Source organism: Sceloporus undulatus, chromosome 5 (genome assembly GCF_019175285.1).
Source record: "Sceloporus undulatus isolate JIND9_A2432 ecotype Alabama chromosome 5, SceUnd_v1.1, whole genome shotgun sequence".
NCBI classification, from domain to species: Eukaryota; Metazoa; Chordata; class Lepidosauria; order Squamata; family Phrynosomatidae; genus Sceloporus; species Sceloporus undulatus.
Genome location: NC_056526.1, coordinates 82921052 through 82931006, shown reverse-complemented (window position 1 = coordinate 82931006; position 9955 = coordinate 82921052). Strand labels below are relative to the sequence as shown.

At 46.1% G+C, this 9955-nt stretch overlaps 1 protein-coding gene across 1 annotated transcript; it reads right to left on the bottom strand.

Moving 5' to 3' along the window:
• Positions 1–1043: 1043 nt before the first annotated feature.
• Positions 1044–3755, bottom strand: CCDC71L (coiled-coil domain containing 71 like). Its single transcript, XM_042470854.1, has one exon. It carries the CDS (start codon positions 3566–3568, stop codon positions 2888–2890), a length of 681 nt encoding a protein of 226 aa, XP_042326788.1. The 5' UTR covers positions 3569–3755; the 3' UTR covers positions 1044–2887.
• Positions 3756–9955: the final 6200 nt, after the last annotated feature.

Below are 9955 nucleotides of genomic sequence, written 5' to 3'. Positions count from 1 at the left end.
CTGAGGCAGAGAAGAGTATGATTTGCTCAATGCCATCCAGTGGGTTTACATGGCTGAGCTGGGATTCAAACTGGTCTCTAGTCAGTCCAACACTCAAACTACTACACCATGCTGGCTCTTGTATTATCAGGAATTTGAGGGCAAAACATGTTTTTCACACCCAACATACAGGAGGGTAGTGTGGGGTACAAGGACAAAATGGAAGGGTGGGTATCCAATGGGGGAAATGTAGGCTCCCAATTTTTCAAAGTGGTCTATCTCCCTGCTCTAACCATTGCACCACGCTAGGCACTGAACAAGCCTATTTAGCCTTGTCCACCCCTCCTGCTTGTTTATTCTGAGCAGAAATCCTAAAATAAACCCCAGGTACATTAATATGTAACACACTGACATTATGGGAACAAGCAGAGACATCATTCTAAAGCAGGGACGAGTAAGGTATGGCCACCAAAGCTATGATGGGTCTGCAATACTTGAATCCCACCCCCAAAAGGTTGAAGTGTCCTCTTTTAAATAGGTTCCAGGACCTCCTTGTAGCGCTTTAACATCAGAATGAATATACAGTATATATATATATATATATATATATATACACACACACACACACACACACACACACACACACATTTTAAAGAGGTAAACATGGAATAGTGGTTTGAGTGTTAACACTCTGGAGACCAGGGTTTGATTCCCAGCTGGGCCACGAAACCAAATGGGTGACCCTGGGCAGGTCACAATCTCTCAGCCTCAGAGGAATGCAATGGCAGGCACCCTCTCAACAAGCCTTGACAAAAAAGCCCACCTTTGGGTTGCCATAAGTCAGAAGTGACTTGAAGACACACAACAATATCTGCTCACTCCCATTTTGTGTCATATGACCTTCTCCATACATCCCAGGGCAAAAATCTGGCCCCCACATCTGCCCACCCCTTCTAAACAGAAGCTATAGTCTGACCATACAACACTTTTCCTTAGCATGCTATGTTGCCTTGCGTCAGGTCCTATGCAAAGCCCTTCCAAACAAAACTAGAGCACAGGCATTGTTGCTTGCTATTAATTTTTTATTTAAATTGGTAAAAGTTTCTCTAAAGTAAAGGCTATATAAAATGGGCGTATCCAACACAACTCTCATTTGTAGAAGCTGTAATAGAAACACTACTTCCCTTCGGCTATAAAACTTTTTATCACATACAAAACGGTTGACCACGAAGATTGAAGTCTCTGTAGTTCACCCCCCTCCAAAGAAAGGACAAAAAAAGGGAGGATGAACTGGTTTGCACCATCAAAAACAGCTGCAAAGGCTTCTTCATTCCTTCAGCATCCTTGGTCAAAGCTTGTTAAGTCCTCCAAACTGGAAAACACTTGGCATAATTAGTTCAAGTTAACCCTGAGCATGTAGTGCAACAGCACAAGTCCTATGGAAGTGTCTACTGGCTACATCTTAAATTAAAACCAACCCCCTCAAAATTGGCATTTTTCTTTCATTATTGTGCTAGCAGGGGAGAAAAAGTTCCTTTGGAAGAGGGGAAAGCCACCGATCCATTTCCCAGACTAGTGAGGTAGTCCAGTGGGAAGGGGGAAAAAAGAAAACCAAACAGTCGTGAGGCTGAAGAAAAAGAAGATTTCATCCCAGTTCTATGCCAAGCAGCTTCCTCAGCCGAAGATGATGAAGGTAAGTAAGCAGGAGAGTCCCTTCTTCCAAGATCGCAGCCTTCCATCTCACAGAGGCCGGACGAGGCTTTGAGTCCAGATGGGAAGAAGGGAGGGAAATAGGAAAGGAAATGGGGCGACACCCCTGGGCTGGGTCCACACTGAAGAATAATCTGGTTTGGCACCACTTTGGCCCAAAACACGCTGCAGAAACAATCCAGTGTGAGACTGCTTTAACCTCCCTGGCTCAGTGATATGGAACCCTGGGAGTTGTAGTTGTGGCCCCAGAGCTCTCTGACAGAGAAGGCTCAATGCCTCCCAAAACTAGTTCTCAGTAATCCCTAAGCACTGAGCCTGGGCAGTCAAAGTGGTCCCAAACTGGACTATTCCTGCAGTGGGCTTTGGGGACCTTCGGCTTGCTGTGGAATCCTGGGAAGGTGTCATCACAAACACTCATCATGCCCAGAATCCCTTAGCAATGGAGCCAGCCAAAAAGCGGCACCAATTTAAAGCCCTATGCAGAAATAGACCAGTTAGAGATTGCTTTAACAACTAGGGAACCCTGGGAACTGTAGTACTGTAGTTTATTGTGGCACCAGAGCTCTCTCTGACACAGAGAGGTCTAGATGTCTCCCAAAACTAGTTCCCAGTATCCCCCATCATTGAGCCAAGGCAGTCAAAGTGGTCCCGAACCTGGTGTGCTTTGGGGACCTTTTGGCCACCACCATGGTGCCACGGTACGCAATTGTAGGAAGGCGGCCATGAACAAACCTACCATCCCCACTCTTTTGTCTGGCTCAAGGCTATGGGATTCTGGGAGTTGGCAGTTTTGCTGTGTGAGCGGAGCAGGGCTAGCATCTCCAGAATCCCCTTTATCACGGCGGCACAAAAGCGGTATTAAAGTGAGACATGATTGCAGTGCGGACGCCAAGTCCCAGCCTTAGCCCTAAAGTGCAGTACATCAGAGAGAAAGGAAAAAAGACGAAGAAGAAGAAGCCACGTTGTAAACAAAACTGGGTCCACACTGGAGGGATAACCCGGTTTGGAACCGCTTTAAGTGTCTTGGGGGCTCAAGGGCTATGGAATTCTGGGAGTTGGAGTTTGTTGTGGGCCCACAACAAACTCCAACTCGCAGAATTCCATAGCCCTTGAGCCAAGACACTTAATGCGGTTCCGAACCGGGTTATTCCCCCAATGTGACCGCATCCCATGTCTCCCCATCGCAATCCTTGTCCTCTCAGCATCCTATGACCGGGAAGCGCCGGAGTCGAACTCGGGGCTGCAGGTCGACTCCGAGGGTGCTCTGGGCCTTGCGCCGGATGGCTTGGAGGCTCCTGGGGTTCCAGACGTTGCCCCGGACCTTGACGGTGGGGAAGGCGGTGAGGGCCGGAGTGGCCGCCTTCCAGATCTCCTCCAGGGAGCGCCCCTCGAAGGCGGGAGTCCGGGGCGGCGGTGGCGGCAGAGGGAGGGCCACGCAGTCCTTCTCCTCCTCCTCCTTTTTAGGGGCCTCCTCCTCCTCTCTCTGCCTCTTGGCCGCCCTCTTGGTGGCTCCTCCGCCGCCTCTGAGGCGCCTCCCTCTGGCGGTGGCGGCGGCTCTCCTCCAGGGCCTCCTCTCCCTCCTCCCTCCTCCTCCTCCGCCGGGGGCTTCGGGGACCACCGCCCGGCACGAGGCGTAGCCGTAGACGTCCTTGCTGCGGAGGATGACCGGGGAGAACTGGCGCTTGAGGCTGCGCAGGAAGTCCCACAGCTCGGCGTCGGAGCTCATGAACTCCGTCGACTGGGGCACCAGGAGCTTGAAGGCGTCGCCCAGAGCCTTGGTGCTGGCGCCCAGGGGCAGCGCCTGCTGCGAGCGGGAGTGGACCACTTTCTCCTCCTCGGGGGCCTCCGGAGCCGCCTTGCCCGCCTCCTCAGGCTTCATCCTCGCTCTCTGTCTGTCTCCAGCAGCAGCAGCAGAAGCAGCAGCGCCGCCGCTCGCCTTCCAGCAGCAACTGCGGCCCAGAGTCCTCTTCCTCTCCTTCTCCCCCGCTTTAATTTCTTTCCCCTTCAGGGAGCGCCCAACACCTCCGATCCTTCCTCCCCGACAGCCCGGCACAAAATGGAGCTCTTTTTAAAGACCACACTCCCTTTTTCCACGCCCCTCAGAACCCTCGGCCTCCCCTGGTTGGCCCGTTTGAAATTTACATCACTCTCTGAAGCCCCGCCCCCAGCCTCGCCCCGCCCCCTCCCCGCCGTTGGCCCTCTTCTCAATTACTGTATCTCAACTACCTCAGGGCTTTTTTAAGGCCCTTCATGGAAGCCTCTGGAAGGAGTTGGCAGAGTCCTCCATGGTAGAGGCAGGCCTCTCAGTTGTTGTTTGGCTGAGGGAGCTGCTTCCAGCTTGAAGGGTTTGAGACAAGAGGCATCATACCAAGTCCACACAGAGGTCCAGTGTGTCCTCCTTTTCCCAGGGTGTGCCCTACATTTTCAACCCTCTGCCCAGGTGGAGTTGCAAAATGGCCTCCATTTTGAACATGACCAAATAGCCAGGTGTCCAGGAGGAATTCCAAAGTGTCCTCCATTTTGAACATGGCCAGTACGCATTTCGACCTTCTGTCCAGGAGGAATTCCAAAGTGTCCTCCATTTTGAACATGGGCAATGCACATTTCGACCTTCTGTCCAGGAGGAATTCCATAATGTCCTCCATTCTGAGCATGACTAAAAAGGATTTCAACCTTCTGTCCAGGAGGAATTCCATAATGTCCTCCATTTTGAGCACAACTAGGAAGGCTTTCAACCTTTTGTCCAGGAGGAATTCAAAAACATCCTCCATTTTGAGCACGACTAGGAAGGATTTCAACCTTCTGTCCAGGAGGAATTCCACAATGTCCTCCATTTTGAACATGGCTAAGAGGCACGAATTTACGTTTATAGGAGCGTTTTATAGGTTTTAGTTGGCCATGCCATACATTTTTCTTGAATGTCCTACATTTTGCTGTGCCTCATCCTCCTTTGCGGTGAGGACGCCATCTGGTCATCCTCGTGATATCTTCATTGGGACAACCAAAATGTACATGGACATGTTGCAAGCTTTCAAAGCTCCACTGGCTTCATCAGGCAAAGGGTTAAAAATGATACAGGAGAAAGAAAGGGTGGAATTGATGATGTTAGTTGTGGCCCTCCATTTGATCAGTTCAGATGTTATGGAAAGCTGTTCATAGAGGTGGGCCCTTCTTCCTTCTGGCCATGTGGATACAGTACTGGGAGATTCAATCCAGGAAGTAAAATTTAAATCCCATTAGCAACTTGAACACATCCAAAGGTTGTATCCCCTGAATCCCATTGGAGTCATAGTTTCAGCCTTGCATAGTGGTTCCCTGTTGGTTCCACAAAGTGCAATGCCTTCATTAATACCATCCACTTTTCCGTTTCTGTGCATGTAATCTTGGATCACACACCTTCCGGCAAAGAATAACATCCAAAATCCACACACACACACACAAAAATCCAAATGCAGTAGAAGAAGTAAGGTCAAGTCTACAAAAGCTCATGCGACCAATTTCTGTCTTTCATTTAGTCTCAAAATGCTGCAAAATCCCTTTGCAGACTGATTTTCCAGACTAACAGTCTTTGAAGCCTATCACAAAACAATGATACCGTTATGGGGCCAACCAAAAGGCACAAAATACATGATGCAAGCTTTTGAAGCTCCGCTGGCTTCTTCATCAGGCAAAGGTGTTTAAAATCCAGCAGACTGTTGAAATCAGAACAGTTTTGCTTCAAGCCACTGTGCATAGCTTGAATCTTAGCCACACCTGTATAAATACAGAAAAGCTGCTTTCGGCTCAGTTGAACTTACTTCTGAGTAAATATATAAGAAAGTGGCAGCCAGAGTTGGGAAAATTAAGTACCCATACTTCCTCCTTGAGAGCCGATGTGGTATAAGAGATTTTAGGAGACCAAGGTTTGAATTCCCAATCAGCAATGGAAACCCATGGGATCATCTTGGGCAAGTCACAATCTCATCCTTCGAAGAAGAGCATGGCAGACACTCACTGAACAAATCTTGCCAAGAAAACCCAGTATAGCCATTGTTGTGGCTGTGTGCCTTCAAGTCATGGCAACTCTATGGCAACCCTATCATGGGCTTTTCTTGGCACGTTTCTTCAGAGGGGGTTTGCTATTGCCATCCTTTGAGGCTGAGAGTGTGTGACTTGCTCACAGTCATCCAGTGGGTTTCATAACAGAGCAGGGATTCATACCCTGTTGTCCAGAGCCAGTCCAATGCTCAAACCACAACACCACACTGGAAGCTTAGGGTCGACATAAGTCGGAAATGACTTGAAGGCACACAACAACAACAACAAACTTCCTCTTTAACAATGCTCTTGTGATCATATAACAAATTACATCTATACTTTTCACTAAAATAATTAACATTAATAAGTTAACTTTAGGTTTAACATTACCATAAATGTTAGCACTGATGTTAATACAGTATTTTCAGTGTCTTAGCCTGTTGGGCTAATACAATTCTTGGGTTGTGCAGCCATCCTAGGAGTGTCATTGAGCTCAGTTGCTCTCAGAGTAAAAACAGAGAAGTTTGTCCTATACATGTATGTAGGGTTGCAAATTAAGTCTTACAAATTAATCATTAGGAGGCAATCCAATGCTCCCCATAAGTTTTCAACTGACTATTGCTTATGCTGGCTGAAGCTGATGGGAGTTGTGAGTCTGATAGGACTTGTGATCAAACAGCACTGCTTAGCTTTCTCTGGAGTAGGAGCTAGACATGACTAACTTCCTTTGGATCAGTGCTACTGAACTGTATATTTTTGTTTTTTAGGGTGCTATATGGGATAGTCAGTGGCATACAAATATTTGTTGTTGTGTTCCTTCGTTTCCAACTTACGCTGACCCTGAGGCAAACTTATCATGTGGTTTTCTTGGCAAGATTTGCTCCGAAGAGCTTTGTCATAATAGTACATGTAAATTAATATTGCTGTATGTGTCACAGTACACAAAAGGGACAGGTAGCCTGGTGCCTCTCCGATATTTTTTACTATGGTTCCCATAAATCTTAAGCACCACGGTCAATGTTACTTAAGGGAGCTGCATTCCAAAACACCTAAAGGGTACCAGGTTGCCTGGCACACAGTCATTTTTGTCTGTATACGAAGGCAGCAGTTTCTTGGATCAACAATCAGCCTTGTTCTTGGAGTGTCTGTTAACTGCAGCCTATAATTTTTAAAAGGTTACTGTGAAATTTTAGATGAGTGTGTACTAGCCACAGGTCGTAATGAGAGGAATGAGGTGCCTTTATGATGCCCCACAGACAGCAGCAGAACCATGGGGTTCGTGATGTTCAGCTCTTTTTCGTAATGGTACTTCACCATATGCAACAGTGATGCCAACTGGTGGCTTAACAGTTATGCCTCACTGGCACTAGTGTAGTAGGGTACAGGGGTGCAATTTCACCTTCCTTCACAGGAAGACTCCAAGAGGCTTGCTCTTGGAGATATTACAAAAATTGCAGAAACTATGTGCAGTCCTGCAAGTTGCAAATAAGCAATGGTCATGAAGAATACTCAGATGTAGCCACTCTCCCACCTTGCCTCAGCAACATCCTGCCAGCTTGCATCGGTAGTGCAACAGCACAGAACAAAACGTACAGACGTTGTGTTAAAACTGCCAGCTCAGCAGTTCATAGAACTGAGGGTCTTAAAGGATCAACATCTTACCTACACACAAAAGCTTAAATAGTTCAAGCCTTTTCATTCAGAAAGGAGGTGACATGAGAAAGGTTTATGAAATTATAAATGGCATTGTCAGAGGACTTATTTTCTTAGAACACTGGAACAGGCTGCTTTCCGCAACCTTCCTTTCGCCCGTTGCAAATAGTTGGAATTGTTCCCCAAAACATTTAAAGAGCACCAGGTTTATTTTCAGAGACTGGAAAAGTAATTGTAGGACTACAGTTCCCAGAATTCCCATCCAGTATGGCCACTGGGGCTCTGAAAGCCATAGTGGCTAACAATAAAATCAAATAAAACAAGGATAATTAAAACGGGAACAGATTAATTGAAGCACCCCACATAAGCTAATTAAAACAGGTGAAAGCATGTTGAGGAAGGTTGCACTAGACTAGAATATGGGAGTCATCTAATAAAATCAAGTGGGAGTTTCAGGACAAAGGAACAACTACGTCATTCATTCATTCATTCACATGTCTTCTTCTGATTATTAGTTTGCCCTGTGCCCAAAGGCACTTGAGGCAACCATGACTAATCTCTAAATGTCATGCCACAAGCTGTAGTGTTGGCCACTGCTTCATATACAAAACTAACAAAATGAATTTCAACATGGAGAAGTATAAGGTACTGCACTTAGGCAGAAAAAATGAAATGCATAGATATAGGATGGGGGACACCTGGCTTAACAAGATAACATATGAAAGAGATTTAGGAGTCCTAGTAGACCACAAGCTGAACCTAAGCCAACAGTGTGAAATGGCAGCTAAAAAGGCCATTGCAATTCTAGGCTGCATCAACAGAGATAAAGTGTTTAGATCAAGGGAAGTAATAGTGCCACTCTTCTGTTCTGGTCAGGCCTGTTCGACAGTGGAACACACTCCCTTAGAGGGTAGTGGAGTCTCTTTCTTTGGAGGTTTTTAAACAGAGGCTGGATGGTCATCTGTCGGGGATGCTTTGAGTGGGAGTTCCTGCATGGCAGGGGATTGGACTGGATAGCCCTTGAGGTCTCTTCCAACTCTATGATTCTATGACTTTTTAAAAAGAATTAGACAATTTCATAGGGGATAAGGCTATCATATGCTTTGTTGAAGTTACTTTGTACTTGCAAGTCATTTGTGAGTTATGGTGGCCCTAAGGTGACCTTATCATAGGGTTTTCTTGACAAGATTTGTTTAGGGAGGATGCCATTGCCTTCCTCTAAGACCGGAGAGAGTGTGATTTGCCCAAGGTCACCCAATGGCTTTCCATGGGTAAGAGGGGATTTGAACCCCGATCTCCTACATAGTTCTAGTCCAAGACTCAAAAGGCTACACCATGCTGGCTCTGGTATATCATGTGCTGTGGTAATTTAAATTAGATCTCCCTGTGACCTTTTTGTTGTTGTTTTGTTTTTATTTCCCAATATTTCAAAAAATAGGTCTGCTGAGGCAAATCCAGTCTATCACATCTCAGGAGCGCCTTATATCAGTTTTGGATGGTTCTTTACCTGCAGCAACATATAGAGAAGTTTAAAGTTCAAATTAAGAACCAGAATTTTTAGTGTCCATTGAGTTAGGAACTTCCAGTTCAGAATCTACTGTAAATGATTGGATTTCTTTTCCTCAATATACAGTCGTCCTCCCAATTCGCGGTACAGTATTGCCATTCCATTCCCTTTGTCTTTCATGGATGGCAAGCTGGGAGAGACATAATGGTACATATGGCCAAGGCATGCGCACCACACACAGAAACGTGCCCCCATTATAATAAATGGGGCTCCAATAGTGGCGGTTTTCCCAATTCAACAGTGGGGAGTCTGGAACGGATCCCCCACAAATCGGAAGTGATGACTGTAAATTATTTCTGTGAACCAATATAACTCCCTGGGTCAGACTGGTTGTGTCCCTGTGACCACCCACCCACTTCTCCCCTATGCATTATTGCAGTGTTTTACCATCACCTCTTGATTCTTTAGTAATAGTGGTGAAGTACAGTAAGCCCTCCACATCGGCAGCTTTGACTTTAGCAGATTTGATTATTCATGGATTTGATTAATATGCTCTCTCTAGGAATCTCTAGGTCATCCAATGCAATTTTATTGTCAACCTCTGGCAGAGTTCTGCTGTGAAGGACCTACAGATTCATGAAAAGAACACTTTTCTAGGCATTTGTAGGTCCTCCAACATGGTTCTATGGTCAGCTTCCGCCAAAGGTTGCATTTGAGGATCTAGAAATTCCTAGAGAGAAGACTTCTCTAGGCATTTCTAGTCCTCCACGCAATTCTATGGTCAACCTCCAACAGATGTTGACCATAGATTTGCACTGGAGGACTTAGATTCCTAAAGAGGTGTTTTCTCAGGATAAAAAAAAAGTGGTTTTGTTATTTGTGGTTTTTCACTTTCACGGGGGTCCTGTGCCCCTAACCCCAGTGAACATGGAGGACCCACTGTAGTGCTGTGTCAATATTGACTCACTATAATGTTATATTGAAAAAGCTAGTACAGTATAACATTTTGTCTACAAGTCTATGCAAACTTCTTGTTGTTGTGTGCCTTCATAGAGACACTAAAGGGAACCTATCACAGGATTTTCTTAC

What these genes read in the sequence shown, in the direction of transcription:
- CCDC71L (XM_042470854.1), bottom strand. Translation starts at nt 3,568, where the DNA reads ATGAAGCCTGAGGAGGCGGGCAAGGCGGCTCCGGAGGCCCCCGAGGAG.